Source organism: Amphiura filiformis, chromosome 18 (assembly GCF_039555335.1).
Source record: "Amphiura filiformis chromosome 18, Afil_fr2py, whole genome shotgun sequence".
In the NCBI taxonomy this organism is placed as follows: Eukaryota; Metazoa; Echinodermata; class Ophiuroidea; order Amphilepidida; family Amphiuridae; genus Amphiura; species Amphiura filiformis.
Genome location: NC_092645.1, coordinates 18,475,722 through 18,500,699, shown reverse-complemented (window position 1 = coordinate 18,500,699; position 24,978 = coordinate 18,475,722). Strand labels below are relative to the sequence as shown.

The 24,978-nt window shown below is 42.7% G+C and overlaps 1 protein-coding gene across 1 annotated transcript in view; it reads right to left on the bottom strand.

Moving 5' to 3' along the window:
* LOC140139010 (chromodomain-helicase-DNA-binding protein 1-like) overlaps positions 1-24,978 on the bottom strand; it is a 42,165-nt gene that overhangs the window by 8,836 nt on the left and 8,351 nt on the right. The window contains exons 2-12 of the mRNA XM_072160792.1: positions 18,020-18,132; positions 16,303-16,409; positions 14,990-15,104; positions 13,960-14,073; positions 12,991-13,147; positions 5,180-5,268; positions 4,622-4,691; positions 4,235-4,345; positions 2,707-2,877; positions 1,590-1,818; positions 855-1,008 (exon numbers count right to left, since the gene is read on the bottom strand). Of these exons, the coding sequence (XP_072016893.1) occupies positions 855-1,008; positions 1,590-1,818; positions 2,707-2,877; positions 4,235-4,345; positions 4,622-4,691; positions 5,180-5,268; positions 12,991-13,147; positions 13,960-14,073; positions 14,990-15,104; positions 16,303-16,409; positions 18,020-18,132 (1,430 nt within the window). The remainder of the gene's footprint in view (positions 1-854; positions 1,009-1,589; positions 1,819-2,706; positions 2,878-4,234; positions 4,346-4,621; positions 4,692-5,179; positions 5,269-12,990; positions 13,148-13,959; positions 14,074-14,989; positions 15,105-16,302; positions 16,410-18,019; positions 18,133-24,978) is intronic.

Genomic DNA, 24,978 nt, shown 5'->3' with positions numbered 1-24,978 from the left:
CATCGGTACCTCAAGTTGGCGTGACATCTATCTCATTTGATAGTCAAACACCAATCAATAATCCTTTTGTTGAAGAGGATAATAAGGTTCTACCTTAGATGGCTATAGAATTTTAAATAGGTCTGGTCTTTGTTTGCTTTGGCTAAATCCTGTTCAAGTGATGGGTTACTAGGCATTGTATTTTGTATAGGTATGTATAACCAACAATTAACAATGAGAGAACTTTATTGAACCTCGTTGACTTGGGGATGATTTGAAATGACCGCCAATTATGACTGTTTGATATTTATTGCCAGCAGTATGGAAACAAAGAAAGGTACCATTTTGTTGAAAAAGCAAAGTTCAACAAACCATAACCCCGCTTCTGGATATCGTTTAAAGCTTATGATGTATATTTTCTAAACACGTAAATAAAACAAAATTGACCGGGGAGGAATGTACGGCTCATTCGTCATGTACAGTCACATATGTGGTGTGATCAAGCAAAATCGCTCAATCTGAAGCCGGGTATATTCAATTTGCAGTTTTCTACATGATTGTATAAAGCGTTTGTAAAAGTACATTTTGCAGAAAACCCCATTGAAATCAAACATTTAGTTCCAAAGAACAATTAAAGCATTTCCAAACCAGTAGACAACAAAAGAATTTCTTTCCTTTGTTTGTCTATGTCTGGTAATCAATATTTCAGACTTCCGACTGATTTTGATTTGATCACATCACATATGTGAATTCTGCAGTCTATGGGGTGTTGTGCGTACCTTTGTGGTTAGGGGTGTAGCCTAACAAGAGAGAAATGTGTGCCATCTTCCAATACAAAAATTAATCATTTCTGATAAAATTCTGGCGAGACTCACCTGTGTGGCACTTTCTGCCAATGCTGCAGCACCACCAAGTGAAAACTGACCACCTTCTATGACAGAATTGGTTAACTTCAGCTTAGCATCAGCCTTTCTCAATATCAGCTCTTCTACGCTGTCTCTGCCAACGAGGCGAATTATCTTCACTGGTCTGTAAAAAGGACATGAAAGATAATGACCAATCCGATCAAAAAGCATACTGTTGCAAAGACAGCTTGATGTGTCTCAGCCTTAATTTGCAACTTTTACAATTTATACGATAAAACAATAGTTGTACATGGTGCACTAAGCATATTTGTTTGCCAAATGAATGCATCTCAGAAACAAGATTTACCTTTGAAGCACAATAACATTTTTGTAGAATAACAACGGCAAAACAACTTTATAAAATCGGTTGCATTACTGCAAAAAATATGCGGTAGTTTTCATATGTCGCACTTCATGGAACAATTAACCCTCATTAACAGATAATGGTGGGACTTTGCCACCTGGTCACGCTGCACTAGTACCTTCACACGGTGATCTGCATTGAAACACATCATGCTGATCACTCGCACCTGTAAGATTTGTATCTTTGAAAAGAGCAGTATTATATTCAATCTATGATTGCAGACATACACAGCGCGATATATTCAAAAATTGTTTTCGCCTATTGCTATGGTAGTTAATCCGATTATTATGTCACTTCACTGGCAAATTATCTTTGCCCTACCCCACATCATCAATACTGACCTTGACTGACCTATCCTATGTGCCCTAGCTGCAGCCTGTATATCATTCTGAGGATTAAAATCGCTATCAACAAATATCACCGTATCAGCAGCTGTCAAATTTAACCCTTGACCTCCAGCTTTGGTACTCAGAAGAAAGACAAAGGTTTCATCTTGGTCATTGAAATTCTTGATTGCGAGGAAACGTTCCTCTCCCCTGACGGAGCCATCTAATCGCTCATAGCTGTACCCTGAAAGTATAACAAGAGATGGATGTAAATTATAGGTCAATTCATCAAATCGAGGGTTGAGAGCCAGAAAGCCTAAACTCACAATCACCTGCTCCCACGAAATGATCATAAAGTCGGCCAGGGCACTATAGAAGATACAGTCCATTAGTTGTGACAAAATTCAATAGAAAACAGAAGACATTGTGAAGGAAATATTGATTTTTGAAGACCAAAGCAAGCTGGAAAGGAACCTACTTTATGCACATTTCGTGGGAGCTGGTCATAGGGAGTTATGGTTTTCTGTTTCTGAACCGTCAAAGTGTATCACAAAATGTCAATGTACACCATCTGTCAATCAATCTCTTTGCTAGTATCAAGTATCTATCATGCTAGCTACAAAATCAATACAAAATCAAAATTTCACTGAAAAGTAAGATACAAGGTTTTTCACTTCAAGCGACGATATTGATCTTCCCTATCAGCTGTAGTGGAAAAAAATGTAAAAACACATCCGTACAATGGTGCAGCATGGGTCATCCAATTGGACAGTGGTGCCGATTCATGGAAACCAGTTGTTGCCTGTTTGTATTTTTTCTATGGGATTTGTCAAATTTTAATGTTCCGCCTGCCCCTATCATGCTATGCTAATAGCATCCCTACTTCACACCACTGCAAGACATATTTCTTTGATCCCAAATTAAACCTAACCCTAAATCACAGGGTGCAGATTGTATTCTTTACTGTGGTTTACCTCAAGTTCAGAAGTGATGTCACTGTTTTTTTACCGTAGCGCCACAAGCGTATGCGTACCAGTACACTATGCAGGATTAATTCTATGTGAGTGATTCACTACCAAACTTGAAGTGAGCCAAACTTTACAGTTATGCCAAAAGAGTGTGCCTTTCTTACCTCTAAAGCCCAAATAGTCCTGCAGGATATCAAGCATGTGAGTCATCTGTGAGAAAAGTAGCACTTTGTGACCATTCTGATATAAGAATGTCAGAAGCTGATCCAGTAGATGAAGTTTACCACTGGCCTCAACTAAGTGTTCTCCCAACTCAAAGGGCTCTGGTTCAACTCCTGTAGAGGAAAATAACAATACAGTATACAATGAGACTATTTAAAATACTACAGCCTTCCTGGTACAGGAATGTCAGAAACCGACCCAGTAGATGAAGTTCACCACTGGCCTTGACTACTAAGTGCTCTTGCAATTCAAAGGGCTCTGGTTCAATTCCTGCAAGAGAATGCAATTACCCTATGGGCACTCAAATATTTAATGATCTTGCTGATTAAAGAATGATTGAAGCATGGTTTGGTCGATCATTCATGCAATTATTTTGTGTAAGCTAATCCTAACCCTAATCCGAACCCTAAACTACCACTAATCCTAACCCTAATTTTGTATAAAATTACATGAAGGAATAACCTATAGTTTACCACTGACTGGATACTGAAAAGGAAGCAAAGCACATATCAACTAGACGTAATGTACCACAGAGCAATTATCATATAGACGTAATTTACTAAAGAGCAAATATCAAATAGACGTAATGTACAACAGATAGTGGTCACCACTGCCAAACATAATGCCAACCCTAGCCCAAATCTCATAATCCAACCCCTTACCTTAACCCCCAATCCTAACCCTGAACCTATCACTCACCATAAAACATAATTCTACTTGTGTGCGGAAACCACAGGGATTCTAGTCTTAATGTTTTGTCATTTCAACATGTGCCGTGCACTACTGCACATCCACTGATAGTCTTGGCAGCTACTGTGGCATGTGGTATTACACAGCGGTACGGGCTCTGCCTTGCTTATCAGTTGATTGCGAGTTTGAGCCCCGGTTGTACCATCATGTTGTGCTCTTGGGCAAGGCACTTTACCTTACTTGCCTCTCTCTACCCGGGGAGAAATGGGGAGCTGTTATGAATATTGTCCATTGAGCGCCACCCAAAGGTATGAGCATGTATTTGGGCATTGTATGGCAGCTACCATATTCCAACGACAGCAAGCCTTGAAATAAGCGGTCGCGGGGAGCAAATTTGCTCTCGTAAAGCCACCAATTGCTCCTGGTCCTTGGACAATTCACATGAACCAGGCGCAATTTTTTAGAACAAATTGCTCCTGGTTCCAGTTTTGCACTTGATGCAATAGTGCTGGTATTATATGCAGAAAAGTCTGCTTATTTTAAGGCTTGAACGACAGCGGAATAAATGTTAAGCGTTTTTATAGATGTGCACATCCACCAAGGCGCTGTTTTAATACCAATATTTTTTTTAATTATTTTACTGTAAAGTGTCTGGTCCAGTCCGATGTCATAGGGAAGTGACGGGTCAGGATAAGTTTTACGTGGCGATGTTGGGCCTCCGATGAAAGTAAAACTTGCCTCGCAAGAGATTTAGTTTTTAGTTGCAAAGAATCGACTTACCATCAAAGAGATATGGATGGTTCACCACTTTCCTCAGCTGCATTAACACATTCATTAACCTTGTTTTAGATGGACCATAAGAAGTACTGGAACCAGCCTGTTCAAAAGCCTCTGTATAGGAAGGAACAGGAACAAAGCACACCATAAAAAATATCAGTAGTTTAAACATGCTGTAGTTGCGATATTGTATTTCAAGACAATTTCTTGTATTTATTTGAACCCTAATCATGCCCATGGGTTTTTTGCTATCTGAAGGGAAAGAAGTCGGAACTCAGAAATATTGAATGATTGGCTCATTGAAAGGGTATTTCTTATTACAACTACATTGAAATTCATCAAGATTTCTGGAAGTATTTGTTGTGTTCCTTTGGAATTCCTTCAACTTACCTATATCCTTGGTGAGTACAGCTTTATAAAGCTTCTTCTGCAATGCAGACAACCCATGGTATAACAAAACCTGTAAATAAACAAAACACCAAGATATAAATACCAAAGCTTCAAATATTGTGTAAAATCAGCCCTTTTTGGATGCTCGCTTTTCCCTCTGATAATCAGGACCAAGTTCTCATGCAGTGTCCAGTCCCCTTGCATCATCCACACTAGCTAGCCACCAGCTGATTACTTAATGGATTTTGTGATTCTTTATGCAAGTTTTAGCAAACATAATTAGTATTCACAAAAGGAATCAAGACTTGTATGATATGAAAAGAAATCCTACTATGTGGGATCACTATCTGTACCACTTTACATTAATGGTAATAGGCGAAACAGAATGTTATGCACACATATTTGCTTGCAGCACCAAATGCAGTGTGTTTTTTGTGACTGGGAGACTGCACACACTGATTGTGAATTTACATGAGCCTAAATAAGACACCAAACATAAATCAAATAACATGTGGCATAAAATCAAAGCCTACTACCACCGTTATTTATGTACCGTACCTCAGACTTCTTTGGTAAATCTAAAACCACTTCGGATTTGGTCCTTCTCAGTAGGAATGGTAGTAAAATGGAATGGAGATCATTTTTAACTGTGGATAAAGGGGAAAATAATGATAACAATATTTAGAAATGACACATTCAAAGTAGAGTTAGCATAACAGTTTCAGAGTCCTGTCATTTAAGGGCCAATATCAAAATATAATTTATATAGTATATAATAAAACAAAATAGTCCCAAACAAAAATGTTTGGTAGACTCATAACCGGTGCGATCTTACCTTTCCGATGTTGATTAAGATACTTCTTGCATCGATCCCGAGATGCGGAAAAACCAATAGTCATTTTGTCCCACATAAATGAATAAATAACAAAACCCCCGATCCCCGAGTGGACTCATCCATCTGGTGACGCCACACACGATAATCATCCCTTATCCGACTTGGGCAGCCCCTACCGCCAAACTTGTAGGGGCGGCCGGGTCGGGATAATCAACATCGAAAGGTAAGATCGCGACCGGTTATGAGTCTACCAAACATTTTGTTTGGGACTAGACTCAGTACACCGGTCGATCTTACCGCTTCGGCGATGTTGATTAAGATACTTCTTGCATCAACATCTGAAAGATCGATCTAGCAAGTAACCGACGGATGGAGGTACAAGATTGGCCAGCATCTGATAAGGATCGGGAGTGGGTAGCATGGTAATCGCGAGGTCAAACTATTTCCCCCTCACGGCCGGAAACAGAAAGACTACGTGAACAGACAAAACCCTGAACTGAAAGTGCAGTGGTTAAGAATAGAAACACTGGTTCTTACCATGTTGGAATTCTGATTGTCCGCAAAACACCTGATACCCAACCACCATGTTATCTCCCCAGAACAGCCCTGGTGAACTTATCGCCTGGTCGCTGGTTTACGCTTTTGTAGTAAACCGTGGAAAAGGACGACGGGTTCTTCCAGGACACAGCCTGACAAATCTCTTCAATGGGGACCCCCCTATGGTAGGCCCACGATGATGAGATAGATCTGGTTGAGTGGGCCTTGGGGCGAGAGTCTTTTGCCGCCCCCGAGTCCACCAACACCTGGACCAGCCACCGTGCCAGAGTCTGCTTAGCGGCTGGACCGTGCGGTTCTGCGTGGGTGATAAATAAGCGGTCATGAGCCCCTCTTAAGGTTTGTGTTCGCCAAGGTAGTGCTGTAGCGCCTCACCGGGCACCACAACCTGTCTTCGGCTATTGACGAACCCTGCCCAATACTGGGGGGGAAGAGGGGCGAGTGTCGGAATGTACTTCGCTCATTTTTTGCAAGGAAATCCGGGCGAAGAAACAGCGTCGCTCCGTTGTTAGTAATACGGAGGCTGACTTCGAGACTGCGTGCAACTCCGAGCAGCGCCGACCCGAAGCCAACGCCAGAAGAAAGGCCGTCTTAAGAGTGACGTATTTAAGGGTCGCTTTTGACAGGGGCTCAAAAGGGGACCCTTAATATACTCCAAGACTGTGTTGAGGTCCCATGGAGGGACCACCTTCCTTTCGGCGGGCGCCGCTGAACATACCGTCGAGAAGAAGACTTAGGGACCCATCTGAATTGATAGTCGACCCGCCTTCAAATCCCGATGAATCGAGAGAATGGCTGACTTGTAGTTGGCTATCGCTGCCTGCTGAAGTCCTGACCTGAACTTTTCTGTCAGAAAATCTGCCACTAGAGGCACAGGGGCTCTAGTGGGAGATGTATTTCTCATCGCACCATGCGTAGTAGGGAGCCAAACGCTGACTATACGTGACGGAGGGTAGACTCGTCTACCCCGGCGATGAGAGAAGCAGCTTCTGATGAAAAGCCTCCCTCCGCCGCAAGACGTTCCTGATAAGGGCCATGCAGCTAACTGCAGGTGCTCTAGTGGTAGACTTGGTACCTCTCCTCCGGCATCCGGAGTAGATTTGGTAACTCGGGAGTAGATCCACCATCGGTCGAAACCACAGGTGTTTCGGCCAGAACGGTGGTATCAGAATGACGTTGCAATCCTCCTCCCGATCTTGGTCACCACCCTTGCGAGCAGTGAGATCGGGGAAAGCGAAGCAGTCATTCCTCCCCAGTCTCACGGACAGAGCGCCCACGGCGAATGCCTGTGGGTCTGCGACCCTCGAGCAGTACACCGGCAGCTGATGATTTCGATGAGATGCGAACAAATCTATCGCGGGGTGGTACATCACCTCGAAGAGCGTCTGGGCGACCTGCGGAGCAAGGGACCATTCTGTAGGTCCCGACACCTTTCCTCGTGACAGATCGTCCGCGAGGATGTTGGTGACTCCCGCTATGTGCATCGCTCTCAACGTAATCTGCCTGGCCTTGCACCACCCTATCAGGCGAAAAGTGCGTGCAGGCACAACCGTGGTGACCTGGTGCCCCTTGTCTGTTGAGGTAGGCCACCACGGTTGTGTTGTCTGTTTGGACAACGATATGAGATCACGATCACCTTCTCGAAATGCTGGAGAGTTCTCTCCACTGCCCAAAGTTCGAGAAGGTTGATATGGAACTCCGGCTCCGTGGCCGTGCATAGGCCCGAGGCTGAGTCCCCGTGGATGTGGCCCCCCCGGCCCAGCTTTGACGCGTCGGTCGTCACTACGTGGACGCACCGCTGGTGCAGGAAACCTGACACCTTGAGTCAAATTGGGCTGATGGGTCCACCAGCAGAGTGCCTCTCGCGCGATCTCCGACATCGGAACCGCGAGGGATATTGGGTGACGACTGGGCCTGTAAAAGGCTAGAAGGTGTAGTTGTATAGGCCTCATGTGAAAGCGGCAGTACGATACGAGGTCTACCATACTGGCCATAAGGCCCAAAACCTTCATCCATGCCACAGCGGGTGCCCCCTCTGACTCGGCCAAGAGTCGGGCACACCTCGCCATGTTCTCACCCTCTCGGTGAGGGCGCCGCGATCCCTCCTTGAGGTTGATCTGGGCCCCTAAGAATAGTGGTGTCTCGTCGGGACCAAATTGGATTTCTTGACGTTGATCAGAAATCCCAGGTCCCGCACCGCACGGACTACTAACTCCACGAGACACTGTGTCTCCAGTGGGGTGCGTCCAGAATGAACCAATCGTCCAGGTAGCAACACATGTTGACTCCCCTGCGCTTCAGGTACGCTGCCACCGCCTGACCAGGAGTGTAAACACTCTGGGGAGGTGGACAAGCGAATGGCAGGCATCGAAACTGGTAAGTTTGACCCTGTACCTTGAAGCGAGAAACCTCTGATCTTGAGGTGTGATCGGAACATGCAGATATGCGTCCGAGAGATCTAGCGATGCCGCCCACATACCCTTGATGGGGCAGGCTAGCACCGAAGCGAGAGTCTCCATTCTGAACCTCTTGGGCCTGATGAACTCGTTCAACGGCTTGAGGTTCAGAATGGGCCTCAGTCGCCGGTCTTCTTTGGAGCCAGAAAAAGTGCTCCAAAACCCCTTGGTGAAAGGGGGTAGACCGGGACAATCGCTTGCTTCGTGAGAAGCTGAGTGACCTCTGACAGTAGTGCCCGACGCTGGGGGCCGTCTGGCGGCACTACCGTGGACCTCTGAATCGTGCAGGCGCACAAGGGGTGGCTGGTAAATTCCAGCCTGTAACCCCCACTGACCACTGACAATACCCAGGCGCCCGGTGAGATGGCATGCCATCTCTGGGCGTAATGCACAGCTGCCGCCCACAGGGGAATCCTGTGGAAGTCCAAGGCCTGCCGGCATGGACTGTCGACCGCGCCGTGCCCTCAGGACCGATCTGGTTTGCCACCCTTAGAAGAACGGCTCTTCTTAGGGGGCTTGCCATACGATCCAGCACTACTCTTGCGCTTCCCAGTTTTTTTGGGAGGTGCTGGAGTAGCCTCAGGCTCGGGTGTAGTCTGTGGTGCGCGTCCTGCTGAAGCCGGAGCTGGCGCTGAAGAACGCTTAGAAGACTTCTTCTTCTTGTGCTTCTTCTTCGCCTTACTGCCCTTCCCCTTGGTCAGGGCAGCCTCTGACTTCTTCAGAGTGCTCTCATTGGTGGCCTTCTTTGCCCGGTCCTCTACCGTAGCGCAAAAGGCCTGTCCAAAGAGTAGCCCCTGTCCCACCGAGTCTGACTTCTTCATTGCTTCAGCAAAGTCGGAGCCATAAGTTGACTGGAGGGACAGACAGGCATTCTCCGGGCGGCGTAGTGACATCCTATGGGCTAGGCCCATAGAACTCTCGTTGAGGTTAGCTGTTAGCACCGCTAACAGATTAACCTCATGGAAGAGTTCGACGTTGCCCGTGGTCGTTCGCTACCTTCCTACCGAGGTGCTCGGCAAGCGTGGTAGCGACGCTAGAGACTCTGATAAGCGGCGTGCTCGCTTATCGATGAGCTTTAGCTCCTCCTCCCACTGGGGGAGAGCGACCCGTGCGCCTTTGGCCGCCAGCGGCAGGCGCTGGCAACGCTCTGGATCCATGTCAGGGACCCTGAGGTAGGTTTCAGAGTCCTCCTGCGAAACACGCAGTGGAAGCGTGCAAGCACGCCGGGCGTCAAGCTCCAGCGAGCCTGACAGCCCCACGAAACCTACCCTTGAGGTCCGCCGGGGAATGCAAGTGCGGGCGACCCTTGTGTGGACGCGCTAGCTGGGCATCCTACTGAAAAAGATGCCCTGGTCCTCCTGAACGGACTCCTCCTGAGAGAAAGCCAGGCCCAAACCTTGGGCCACACGGCTCATCACCTCAGCGGTGTCCGCAGGCAGACCATTGCTAGCGAGTTCCTCACGGGGAAGCGGGGGCAGGCTACCTGAAGCTAGCTGCCCAGTCCTCATCAGACTGTGAGGCGCTACTGGTTTCATCTTCCGACTCCTTTCCTCGCCTTCAGACTCTGACTCACTCTCTGATGAGGAAGAGATCTGACGACGGGCATCTGAAGGTGGACAGGAGGTGTCGCCACCGTGTGGCTAGCCAACTGAACACCAGCAGAAGAGGGAGTACTCCCGCCAGACCCCGAGATGCTAGCCATAGCACCCGGGATCCGCGTGACGCTCTCGCTGCTGTCGCCCTAGCCATAGCAGCGTGCGGCCTACCCTGAGCTGTATCAGGGTTAGCCACTCGCCGCCCAGCCTGGGTAACAGCTGGTGGTACTGCTTGCCCATCGCTAGGCGGCACTTGCCACGGTGCTAGACCGTGGAAGAAACCACCCTGCGGCGGATACCGCGGGCTAGACCCTGTCGGTAGCTGACCCTGAAAGGATCCGCCGCCAGGGAAACCCCATGGAACGGCAGTACCAGTACCGCCTCCTCTGTTGCCACAGAGACTGTGGCAACCAGGACAGTACTGCGGTACCTGCGTGGTTGTAGCGTAGGTGCCCGGTAGGGCTCCCGGCTGCGTACCACTGTACCCATGCCTCACAGCGTGCCCCGCTAGAGGATCAAGCCGTGTGTATGGGTACCCCGCTATACTGGCTGTCCCTTGGCTAAAAGGAGCTTGCCTAGTATCACGGGTAGCTGAGCGTGTATACCCCCGATCAGTCACCTCGCTACCTGAATAGGCAGTATCAATCAATGGAGCCATGCTCCGCTGAATAGATAGTGATCGATCATAAGAGGGTAATCGACCCATTGACTGTAATGGATCACCCACGCTCTGCTGGCTCTCGAGGACATAAGTGGGTTGTTGATCAGCCAGGCTGTTCAAACTACCTACCCTAACCTCTTGAGCCTCGCCAAGGTCGCTGTGTGTGGCGGACCACTCACGGCAGCTATGGGCGTGCATAGTGGCTACCACTGAAGTCGAGCCGTAGCTCGCCTCGGTAGCTGCCACCGCTTGCACTTGGGTCGCTGTCCCGTGAGAGACTGCGAGCCCAACCCCGGTATAGCCGCTAGCCAGTCCCGGAGGACAGCCGGCAGCCATTCCAAGGCCCAGGGCATGACTCGGCGGTCCCGCCATGGAACGCTGCCGTGTGACAACCCCAGTTGGTTCTGCTAAGCCTACACCCGAAGCGTTAGCCCCGGTATCGTCTCTGCTAAACCCATGCACGTTTTCATTCGACCCTTGCGGGGAACGAAAGGCGTGCTGCGTGTCGTGGATCAACCCAGGCAAGCCCGGGTTCCACTGGCACGCTGCGTTACAGACCGCCGAGGCAAGCCCGGAGGTCCGTTCGCACGCTGTATGCTAGGATTCAACCCAGGCAAGCCCAGGGTGCCCTTGGCATACTGTCCGTCGCCGGCTACTTCGCGGGTGCTAGACCCGCCGTTCGCCAGCAATAGACGGGTGTCCACCTGCAAGAAACTCGCTAGAGATCTCACTGGTAGACTGGTACTCGCCTGTTAGGGCAAGTACCGCCCTGCTGCCTGCTACTAGCTTAGACGTTATGTCAGTGCTTTCGCTGGCTGCTAGGCCTTCGGGCTCGCTAGCAGTCCCCGGAGGGTCCGCCTGCTTGCCCGGGACCGGAGCCCCAGAGGTTACCTTAGCGTGGCCCTTGCCGCCGCGCTAGTACCTACCATATCAATCTTACCTGTAGGCTTCTGTTTCTTGGTCTTCGTTTTTCTGTCTGTGTCGAAGACCCAAACAGCGCTACTTTCTAAATCCTCAAGTGAATGTCCGATAAGCCTATGCAAAAAAGAAGCACACTTATTTGATTTAGAGCAATCCCTGTGAGTGTAGCAGAGTGGATGCGGGTCCCACTCTGCCACAAGGGAAGGGCATGATTGACAAGGCCTGGACATTGTAGTAATCGGGGAGCGTATAGCACTACCCCCCCGAACACAAGCTCAAGCCCAATAAACAGACCCACACGCACAGTGGCTGTCGCTGATGTAGTGGTATGATATAAAAATATATGTACAAAGGGATGAAACACTGAAACCCTTTTGGTATAGATTTGTCAGGCTGGTCCTTCGAAACCCACGAACTCTTAGCAGTAACTCGTCATCAGACGCGTACTGAAAGATATAACGATAGAGCACACCATAAACATAGCGATAATCACTCACCATACATGTATACACAGTACTGTACAAACATCTATTGTAACTTACTAGTCTGCTATAGTTGTTTTACGTGAGAACAAAAAATAAAATGGCGTCCTAAGGGCGGCCATTTTGAAAACGTGTGTCCCGTGATACTGAACGGAAACACTCATACAAGCTAAGTTTTTGGATCGCTTTTTGTCACTTTTCTAGCCAAAAATGTCGACAAAACTATCTCCCTAGCGCACTATACTGGTTGGTTTTTACCTCAGGTGTAACAAACAAACTGTATATCTAAATCCTTTGGTTCGTAATGATACTTAGCGTTGGTAACGAAAAATCCACACGTCTACCTCATCTAGAAACCAAGGAGGATAAGGGGTGATTATCGTGTGTGACGTCACCAGATGGATGAGTCCACTCGGGGGATCGGGGGGTTTTTGTTATTTATTCATTTATGTGGGACAAAATGACTATTGGTTTTTTCCGCATCTCGGGATCGATGCAAGAAGTATCTTAATCAACATCGGAAACGGTAAGATCGACCGGTGTACTGAGTCTTAGAGTTGTGCGATACAAATTATCAATAGTCAGAATATTTTGCAAATTTTATACCAAATACATGAAAACTCAAATAAAGAAAAAAAATTGCACCCATATTTTTTCTGATCAAAAGGGCATTAGAAATCTTTTTAGGCCTTTAAATAGTGCTGCGAGTAGAATATACAAATATAAAATGTACCTGGGTAAAATTACAAACAGCTGAAAGAAGTATGTAGACCCTAACCAGTTAGGGGTCTGCTCACTACACTACAATACACTAACTAATCACACTGAAGAGCAATGAGTTTTCCAAAGTAAAACCAATCCTACCTTTGTCACTACTAATATCATCATATTCCTCTACAAAGTCATCACTTATACTTGGTCTGAAGACCCGTGGGGCTATGAAGGATAGCAGTGCATACAACTCTTGAAGGTTGTTCTGTACAGGTGTGCCTGTTAACAGGACTCTGTGTTTGATGTCAAACTATACAAATGAAAACATACAAGAGGATCTCATCATTTGATGTGGTAAAGAAACTCAGTATAGAGATTTCATCTCAACACTACACTTTGTTTGAACTTGAGTTTGGTACTGGCGTAGGTGTATTCACTGATCGCAGTACCTAATCGTATATACTACCCTAATCCCACTGATCAAGTTTATACACACACACCCCCATGTAAATGCTGCCAAGTGTGGGGGTGTGTGTATTCCAACTGGGGATATTCACACACCCACATTCAAACTGGGGAGATTATTTTACACATATCTGACAGCAACCGCCATGTACTGTGGAGGTTGATCAAGTCAGAAAATGGCAGGTGGTATACCCCCTGTATAGCTCAAAACCCTCATTTTTTTAGGTTATCTCCAACTGAGGAGCTCCACGGTTGTTAGCAGACTCCACAGATGGTATGTGGCAAAACACACATACCTCCACAGTTTGAATGCAGTTACAAATGCACCCCTACAGTACACTGCAGTTTGCAGTATTTGATGTCACCCCAAACTTGAGGTGAAAGAAAGTATACAAATTAGGACCAACTTTGATCATTCTGACAAGGCGGTTTCCATCTTCAGCAGATGGTGGTGCTGTGATGACTTCCTGTCTACAATTGGGATAGTCTGAGACAGGAGGAACTCACTCATGTGAAAAATGCTGTGTGGTTGGTGTGGTTGGTTAGTCAAAAGTACGGGACAAGTGCAAACCAAAATATTGGCTGTTTTAAATGAATGTAATTAAGTAGATAAATGTGCAGTCTCAGAGTTACATAAAAAACAGTCTACTCTTTTACCTCTTTAAGCGTTTGGTGTAGAAGCGAGTTTTGATTTTTGAGCCTTTTTGCTTCATCTACGACCAGCACAGCCCAGCTGAATTGTTGCAAGAATGTCGCATCTTTTAGGCAAATCTGTATGGATCGAAAAAGAAACAAAATCAAGAATAGATGAACACTTTATAAATGTGTGTCACTAGCAAATGACATCTCTCCAACAAAATGCACACTTTACACACATTATGACACTTACCCACAAAAAACACCCCATCAAAATACACTCTACCCATCCCTACACACCCATTCTGTAATCCTAGCCATATGCAGACCATGTACAGAACTAAACATGCAATTGTTATACATTCAATTTTAAAGAAATCATTTGAATACCTGAGTGGAAGAAGGGCCCAACTCCAATTTTTTACCAAAATGAGTTAGACCCAGCATTTTATTGCCCGCAGACTGTTCTTCCTTGTGTGTGAAAGATGAGCCAAAATCCACTCTCCAAATAGTCTTCCGGTTACACTTAATCATGGTTTTCATGGAAGAAAGGCCCAACTCCATGGAATTAGGCCCTTCTTCCATAAATATTGAGTTAAAGAGGAATTTTGTTCATCCATGAAATCTGCTTTTCACTACAATAAACTTCCTTGCTAACATATTACATGCTTCTTCTTGTGCAATTAATGGATAATTACCAAATTTCAACATCTGCTTACGGAACTGGTACTTGTAATATATTAGATGAAGAAGGGCCCAACTCCAGCTCATATTACTATTAAGACCTGTACCGTTGCCATGGAAACATATATAATTTCGAATGTATGTAATATTGTATGTATTAAAGGTCCCCTGAAAATGAAAACATTCTGCCTGTAAAATTTTTTCCAAATATTAAGTTTTTTCTTAATATCTCAAAAACAGTTCTGATGGAGTTGGGCCCTTCTTCCACTCAGGTATTCATTTGTGTGACTGAACCTTGTGAACTGTGAACAGTTTTAAGGCATAAAACTGTTGCAGGTTCTCTGAAAAGTAGACACAAGATTCTTACCTCGTATGTAGTAAGCACCACATTCCATGTGTCAGAGTCTGTCACAGATTGTCTCAGCTCCTCCCTCCTCTCTTTATCTCCCATATATGACACAACCTCCAGACCTGGTGTAAATCTGCAAAATAAAAATTAATTCACTTTTTGATTTTTCCACCTTGGAAAAATGAGAGAGATGGGGTGTTCTTCTCTCTGTAGCATGGCAGCATCAATGCCAACTTGTCAAAAATCAATCAACTTCATAAAATTTGATTAATATTCTTGGTGTTCTTCCTTCCTTGAATGAGATATTTTCCCTCTACACAAGTTTCACACTCCACCATAAAACACACACAACTAATTGCAAATGTCATGACAGTCAAACAAGAAAATAATTATGATTTACCAAACCAAAATGCAAAGATCTTTAATTTTGACAGATCAGAGGACTTTTTACACAGGCACTCTGCGCCAAACCATAGACTTGCTTGAAGTTTCACAATCCAACCGAGACCTCTTAATCTTTCTAGGTATGAGCATCTGCCAAGTGGCCGTTATCACCGGTATACAATATAGTTCCAGACAACAGGAACACAGCCGCATATAGTTTATGGAGGCAGATGCAACTTAGGATATGTGACATGTCATGTCAAAAGGAGACATTTTTGGGCTGGATCATAAATGGAGATATAGCCAAATATCTAACAGGGGTGATTTTTTCACAATTTGGGTTTGTTGCGAATTTGTGATACTATTTAAAATGTTTAAAATATTGTCTGAAACTCGGAATATAACTGGCATCTTGTATTTTTTGAGATATTTTTCAAGATAATTCCTACTCTCAACATTGTCAATAATATTTTTAAACGCCAATCTCAATTTCCAATTTTATAATAAGGTAGCTTACAAACTCAATCTTCTCTTAGGAATGTCCTATTTCATTGGGGAAAAGAGCGTTGTGGAGCAAAATATTTATGTAAAAACCTCCAATTCGATAACCTGCCCAAAAGTGTCCCCTTTTGATGTGACATGTCACATATTGTTATGAGAACTTGGCTCAAAATTTTTTAAGTACAGGGTGTATCAAAATGATTGGTACCCATCAATTTTGATGTTTATTGAAAAGCCTACCTCTTCCAAATACACTTTTGGATACATTTGAAATATCCAGAATGTATAGTTTATGACTTGTTTTTTGCAATTAATTTACAAATTATTTGGATCTTATGTTGAATTTTGATCTGTCAGGCTCATCCATTATCGATGAAAACTGATGGGTACCAATCATTTTGATACAGCTTGTACTTAGCACATTTTTCTTTTCCCTGAAGCCTTACCTTTGGAGTTCATCTTTCCAGTTTCCCATCACAGACAATGGTGATAAAATCAGGAATGGCCCTGTGCTGTCTCCAGATCCATATAAATACATAAGTAATGAAATAGTCTAAAAGAAGAAAGATAAAAAAATTATCAATGAAAAAAAATATACACTGAAATAAGCATCTGCTGATATCTCCAGTTTCACACTTTTAAAGTGTGCAGGGTAAAAATCCAATCCAATATAATCATACTGGATAATGACCATCTGGTTTAAAACATCAATGATACAGAGCAAGAGTTGAATAATTATAAGCAAGTATCTCAGCTAAAAGTTTGATACATCCTAAGAAAATAAACTGAAGATTATATCAAGCCTTCTGATTAAAGCTTCACATGCACAACACAGTCTTGCTCCTATATAAACAATAAATATATTTTTATGCTGAAGTTTGCTAAATACCTGTACATGATGAGAAAGCATAGAGAGGAACCTGTTACTGGCAGTGATGGGCGAGTTGTGAGGGAAAGTCAGGGCCCGGGTCAGGGTTAAAACAGGTCATCCTTGGGTTTGGGCTGATCCATTTAAGCTTAGAGGGGGAGTCAAATTCAACCTGTTACATGTTGATGCTATAATGTGTAAGTCCTACAGGGGGAGATGTTATTTGATGTAGTCCTGCTTGGAAACATGTTTTACCGTATAGTCCTATAATGGTGCAGCAGGGCTTTTGTAGGCCTACAAGGGTGGGGTGGCTAAAAAGTAGTCCCACAGTCAGTGGTCCTATGGTGGGATTCTTTTGGCACTGTGTAGTCCTACCATACGGGCAGGTGAGCAAAAGTTGCCCTACAGTCAGTATAGTCCCACAGCAGAATTCTTTTAGATTTACTGTGTCTATACTGGGAGGAGATTTAACATCCCAGTCCTATATTGTTTGGTCACTGTGAAATTGCATGGGGGACATTTATTCCATATGAGGAGGGGTTTACTCCACAGATGCCTTCAGCAACTTAATCCTCCAATGGCTACCGCTACAAAGATTTCAAACCTTACCAACAACCAAATCTTAACTATAACATACCTACGAGCCGCGAAAAACAGATGATACATAAATTTTCCAAATATATCGAGTCACGCCCTTTTAAGTTTAAGGCACTAGAAAAGCGATTGATAGATGGAAAATTTTGTGCTTCATAATTTTGATACCTCATTCAGCACGATGTGACTTTGAATGACAAATGTTTATTAATATCCAATAAGCTCTTCAATGTTGGATACCAGAACTTGCCGTGCTTTTAAATAAGAAACTAACAAATAAACAATAAAGAGGGGTGTATGTCCGCAGTACCTAAAAGCACAGATGAATTGAGCTTGGAAATTTCGTAGTCAGTGAGGTTTGACGCTCAAAGAAATTTTACCCAAAGAGTGCCGACTCTGGTGAATGTTTATCGCTCAAGGAGAGCAAAGTAGTCAACAATGTACCGGTACCTCTGGGTTTCACCATGCACCCAGTAAACTTTGATTTAAAGTGTGCTTGTTCACGTCCTGAATTCAATGTGTTATGCCAACAACAAGTGCTACGTTCACAAACCAAATAACACTGACGCTTAAAGACGCACATGCCAGATTTACCAATTTTGAGTTGGGTCCAATCTCTTTGGTGATATGCGTGTAACATTGGACAACCCTGTGCTCCAATCATGCCTGAGCACTCCCTTTTAAAAGGGTTTTTTATTTACCTGACATGTCTTCCCCAGTCCCATCTCATCTCCAAGGATACAGCCATGGTTTCTATGGTAACGCTCCACCAACCAGTGGACACCAGTTAGCTGATATGGACGTAATGTGATACCTGCAATATGAAATAAATAGGTTAGTCTGCTCCTAAGGTAGTCCGGTACATATTACGAGTTGCATTTTTCAAAAAAACGAGGGGCATTTATTAGAAGTTCGCAGACGAACATCGGAAGAATCAGAATCACTTGCGTCCAGGTTCAAATTCAAGATGGCGTGGAACAACAGGAACATGATATTTTTGTGGTAAATAAAACAAAATTACATCTGTTAGTGCATCATCAAACAAACATCTGATCAATTCAAATTAGTGAAATTCTACCTTAATTAGGCAATGAACTGGATGGAAGTTTGAGTCATAATTTAGGTTTCGTCCATGCAATTAAGCGACCGTCACTTACATAAATGATGTAAAAGCTTACTCACATACAGCCCTCGAATTAAGGATCTGAAGGGGCACGGCAATTTTTTTAGGGCAAGTTGATAATTGCCTTGGATTTTCACTGAAAAGGCAAGGCAGCACAGCAGTTTGTAATATTTCAAGAGGGCATCATGGCAACTGTTGGAAATTTGAGAAGGGCACCACGAGGCAATTTCTCATAAGTGAAGAAAACACACACAAACATAGATCGATGATTTTATAATGAAGGGGCAGGGCTGGGGCATCGACGGCAACTTCATTAGAGGGCACGGCAAGTGACTGCCTTGAGTAAAGGACATATTTTGAGGGCATTACGGCAGTGGGGATGTGCACCCACGGCGAAATGCCATGGGTTAATTTGAGGGCTGCTCACATAATATGGCATGGCAATTTTTGCATTGAAAAATTGGAGGGGTAGGGCTAAAATTTCAGGGAGGTCACCAAGGCCGTTGCCTGCCCTTTTTCAGTTACTTTTGGCCTTGGTGCCCCCTATCTTTGTCAAACTTAGACATTCTTCATCACTTGTTGGCCTTGGTGGCTGGTGCCCTTCTGTCTTTGCCCAGTGCATGGCCTTGAAAATGGTTGCCCCCCCAAATTTAAGGCCTGGAGGGGGGCGTTTATTAGATGGCCCAGAGCGGACAAGCGGTTAATACAAACAATATTGTACTGGTGGCTAACTCCAGCGTGACAGACGGGACATTTAGATAGGGTCTTTAGGGTCTTTTTTTTTTCAAATGCCTCAACAAAAAAACATATCCCAAACTGTTATACTCCAAGTCAAAGAGAACATGTCATAATTTAATTTAAAACACACAAGATGAAACCAAGTGATTCCATGGCTGTATGGTTGCAAATTGAAATACAGCGTGACAGACGGACGGAAAAAGCACCCATTTTTTTGAAAAAGTACATTCTTGCAAAACTCTATCTGTTCTCAAGTGAGATTTATTGAAAAATGCTGCCAAAATTAAACATTGGCACATAAACTCTCAGTAAACATCATACTCAAAAAATACAAAGCTGAGATTTTTATACCTGGGCTTGCCAAAGTCGTGACAGACGGGACGTGACAGACGGGACCATTTTTGAACATTTTTTACAATGTTTTTTAGAGCAATGGCGAGTTGCTCAAATATACTTTGTGGGATTTATTTTCACACAGAAATTACAAACAACATCTAATCATGATAAAATATTACCTTAAACATCATTTGAGGCCTCTTATGCGAGGGAGTCAACCTCAAACATCCAGTACCCATAAAAATGATCGAATTTTAGAGTTTACAATGGTTTGACTGCCAGATGGAATTTTAATTGTCAACATGAGCATGAAATCATTTTCATTGGCCAAAATTTAGTGCAGAATATGAATATGAAGTAAAAAACCAAAAATTTCTGACTTGAAAATTTCCCCCCATTTGATTGTACATGTAAGAATGCTAAAAACGTGACAGACGGACACATTTTGAGATGGAATATTTTCTATACTAAAAGTCAGTGAACAATTTTACTTTTTTTTTATATGAGTATATGAGGCCTACTTGATAGGAGATAGGAATTAAGTTTTGAACAAAAAATATATTAAAATATAGAAAATAAACAACTTTTTGATATTTTTCTGTGACAGACGGGACATTTCAATACTCATATTTGAAGGCCGTAGTATACATTTATAATGTTACTGATGGATTTAAATTTTGTTCTGGAATTGCAGTAAAGATATCAAAGCTGAAATTAAACCACTAATACATATCTTTTGTGCATGTACATGTACCCTAGGATCAGCAATACTCATAAGATCAACAATTTCCTGCAAAATTAGTGATACACAAACCCGTTCCAATTCCCCAAACTTCAAATTGTCATAAAAATGTATAAAATTATGCGAGGCAAAAAACAAGGTTGGTTTCTGAAAGCCTTGTTAGTCTACTTTACAGGAAACAATAACTTGGAAGCAATGAATGAACTTTAAAAATTCATGCAAATGTCCCATTTCTGTGGAGTTAGCCTGGTATATCATTTCAGAAATTCAGACTCTGTTTTCTCTACCTTCAGTTCTGAACTTTTCATGCACCCATATTGTATGACAGTATCGGCGCTGCCACTGCAAGTCTTCTTGATAATGATAACAAAGAATAAAGATATTTTCATAATTTTTTCTGCAACAGATTTAACTACACCAATCACAGGCAATTATGCCACTGTTTACTTTGTATCTAGGTCTACTTTGAATTTGATTCAACAAAAACTAACTAGTAACAGACGTCCTATTAAAACAGAACAATTAATGTACTGCACCAGGTATTTGTTTCTGGGTCTTCCTTTCGTTGGCGAGCTGATGATTTAGTTGCCGAGATAGAAACGGGTTCTTTGTATATACTAGTACTGGTACCCTCTGACATGTGATTTGTCACCCTTATTCTAAGAAGGGTGTGGACGTAATGCATGATATAATGCTGTCATTGCTCACTTGAAATTGCTGGCGCCTTGTTCGAAAATTTCTAACTTTCGTATGAACAACCGATAGCTTGTGATACGAAGTTAGAATGTGCAAGGATTTGCGCTCATGTAACGTACCTTCACTGACCTTGTTTGGTACATGTACACGGTTGGCATACAGGTCCCAATATCATGCATATGAATAAAAACTTCTTCCTGAAGTTTCTTATTGTCTCAAAAATATGAGGATATTGTTCTTGACATATTACCGACACACTGTGCTATACTCCTGCATCAGTTCGTCATTATTGTTTTACTAAAATCATCATTTTGTGTAAATTTTTCTGGAGTGATCGCCGGACATCAACAACATGTGGCGGCCGCCATATTGTAATTAAATACATACTTGCAACACTGCCAATTGATGACGCGCAGCCAAATTGTGTTATCTATAATTTTTCACTATCTTTTGCAAGTTTTCTGAGGTGATTGATTACAAATATTAAAAATATTGTGATTAAAATAAAATAGCATTGGTATTTTCCCTTTCTTTGAATAAATTTACAAAAAATTATTTTATTATAAGTTTTTTTTCGTTAAAAAAACCCAGGTGAACTATGGTACCTTGCAAGCTTGAGGCTCCATGAAGCGGGTGGAGAAAGATCGCAGAACTACAGGACCTAATTACCGTTTTTTAAATGGTCAGAATTTGTACTTCGGCACCTGTATTTCCGGTTAAAAGTAAGCAAATTATCTTGCGATGATACATAAATGTTAGCCAAACTAAATTGTAGCCAAATTTGATAATTTAAAAAATTGTTTTAGAGTGTTTTAAAACAGTCGACGAATCTCTGACTCAGGCAGGTATCATTGCACATTCTAACTTTCGTATCACAAGCTATCGGTTGTTCATACGAAAGTTAGAAATTTTCGAACAACTGGCGCCATTCTGCATCATCGTATACCTTATTCCTATACATGTACGTTCATGACTTTGACGGTCTTTATACGCCATGACCACCATGTATCAATGTACGGTACCGCACCGTATAGGTTTGGTTCCTGTACTAATCGAGATCCACATGATCAGAATGGCAAATTTTGAAGCTAGCACATGTTTCCCAAATTTCTCATTTCAAACTAAGTTAAATTTATAGCAGATTTTCCAGAGCAAAATGCAAAAACATCAACCATTTTGCATAATTCTGACTAACTAAACTGATCTCATTTGACATTGAGGGTTGATACTGTTGAGTATCAGGCCTATGTTCCATCCAGGTTTGCTGGATCTGTAAGCCAGATCCAACAATGTGGCTCTACATGGACTACATGGTCTGTCGTCACATACCAACGAAGAAGAAGAAGAAGAATAAAGAGACAAGAACAATGTCAGGTCTCATGGTGCGAGCAGGGAGTTTTCACTGCAGCACAAGAGATTTAGGCTGATGAAAACTAACGTCGGGGATAACTACGCTCACACGATCTTTTAAAGCAGGACTAGAACGTGTAGTGATGACACTCACAGTCAACCAAAATTTGGCGCAAGCGTGGCGTACCTGACAAACTTTACCCTCACCCTCGGCTTCAAGCACAAAATATTTTAAAGATAACAAATACACAATCAGGCTTCCCGTTAGTGTGCGTCATTGCGTCCAGACGCGTATTTGACAAATTTGGACGCAAGTTCACATGGCTAATCAAGTATTTTGCGTCCATGTCACATGCATGTCGGCGCAGACAAAACTTCGAAATTTTATCATTACTTGATGATAAAAATAAGAAATTTGTATTCTTTATATTTTAAGATAATAAAAGCCCCAAAATTTTGACCCACCTGCTAAGAATTGAAGTAAATTCTGCAATATTTGTAAATGCAACGTCAGGAAATCGTGCACTTTTTGCATGCTTTCCTAACGATCGTTGTTCGATGGCCTGGGGAAGTCCCGATTGATTTGTTTACAAGCTGAACACGTGCCGCTAACGTGCGGTTAATGTTTATTTAATTATTTATCACAACCTGACAATATTCAATTTTTAATATTTTAAGTTTATTTTCTCATAAATAATCTAGGTTTCCTTTATTAGTATTATTGTTACGATGAATAAAAGCAATTTTAAAGACAAAATTCAAATGATAACCCTTTTTCGTATTATTTGTGGCACCGCACTAGTTTTAGCTTTGTAGCATCAACAGCACGTTAATTTAAAAAAAGAAATGCGGAAGTAAAATTACGAATGAAAATTTGTTCCAGATTGACAGACTTTGCTCATGTTTTTGCACCTGTTTTTGACCACCTTTCATGCAAATAGCTTGATTCGTTTTGGCGTGACATTGCTATTACTGAAAATGGACGAGAACTGCATGTGTGTAATTTACAGTGCAAAGGCATCATAACACATGGATCCTTTATCACCATCGTCCAGCCGCACTGTGCAATATATTGGAGAAATCCTACATTCTTTGATAGGAAATACACCAAATTTGGCACAGATGTAGAGCTTATGCTGAATAATTCTTGATATGGGATTAAGTGAAACATTTCAATATGACATCAGATATTTAGGTTGAAAAACATCCCGGAAAAACATACTTTTTATGTGATTTTTACCACAATTTTAACCCAAAAATGTCATTATTACAGAGGATATAACTTCCTCAAGGATCCTCCGCAGTAAATTTGAATCTTATTCGTTACATAGTTGTGGGTTTGCCAATATAGGCCCCTACTGTGGACATAAATGCATGCTGTGACACTAAGGACGAACCTTCTCAACACTTTTATGAAAAATCCATCTCTGCCGGCATTTCAAATGATGAGAAACTCACACACCTCAATAATTGTCTTCAAAACTGCCGCCAAAGAAATAAAAGTTTAAGGTCACTCAAGCATAGCAAATCCTTTATTTCATACAATGATTGCTTCGTAACATCATAAATAAACGCTAAATATCGACTATTTAGTAGATTTTCAAAATAGGTTGCTTTGTCAAAACTTGGAATTCACCATTTTTACGCAATCCTCTCTAACTTCTACTAGAAACGTCCAATTTTTAAATCTAAAAAATCTGAGAAAGCTAAATATATGTAGAACTTAAAATGCAAAACAATATGACCAATAGAAATGCCGTTCATCAGGCTGCGACAAATCGCCTGTCCGATAGCCCGGGGCAATCACATTTTTTGTCGGGCAATTAAAACTCTGAAGAGCTGTGCCCGATCGGGCAAGTCTAAATTTAAACCAATTAAAGCTTGATGATTTAAAATGGAGTATTTCTGTCCAACTTGGCGTGTTCACAGAAGTAAAAAAACGTCAAAACAAAGTAGAAAACTTCTTGAAATGAAACTCAAATTTCGCTAGGCACTCGTATCCCACACCAGACTTGTAGACATATACATGTATATATGCTAATGAACATCATGCCGTTACGTGACGTATTGGAAGTTTGGCCAATTATAGAACCTGTTTTGTGCAAATATCATGACGTCAATGACTTCAGCTGGCCATGTATTTGCATATGATTGAGATTGAGATGTACTAGTGGTTGGCGAAATACGTAAATCGCCGTGACTTTACTGACAAAATTTCACATAAAATACACATTATTTTCCACATAAACAAACAGTGAAATAATTGAATGAAATGTTCATTTTTTATGCATTTCATGAATACTCATTTATTTATCAACTTAACTGAGAAAAGTATTGGATTTCCGTAAGAATGAAACTGCCAAATTCGGCACACTTACGGTACTATGCACTGCACTGCATGATGAATACGGTATGTGACTTTGTCGACAATTGTTGCCAGGAATATGGGTTAATTTCGGGCAACCAATTTTTGGATATTGCCTGCCCGATCGGGCAAGCTAAAAAATAAAATTTGTCGCGGCCTGCCGTTCATATCTAAAAAATTCCATCTTTCTCAGTATAAATCATTCTGGGACACCCTGTACAATGCATCATGAAGAAATAACTCTAGACAAAATAATCGGCATAAGGCCAAAAAAAAAAATTGTTGTGTTGCCCTCAACCGTCCGGTCCTA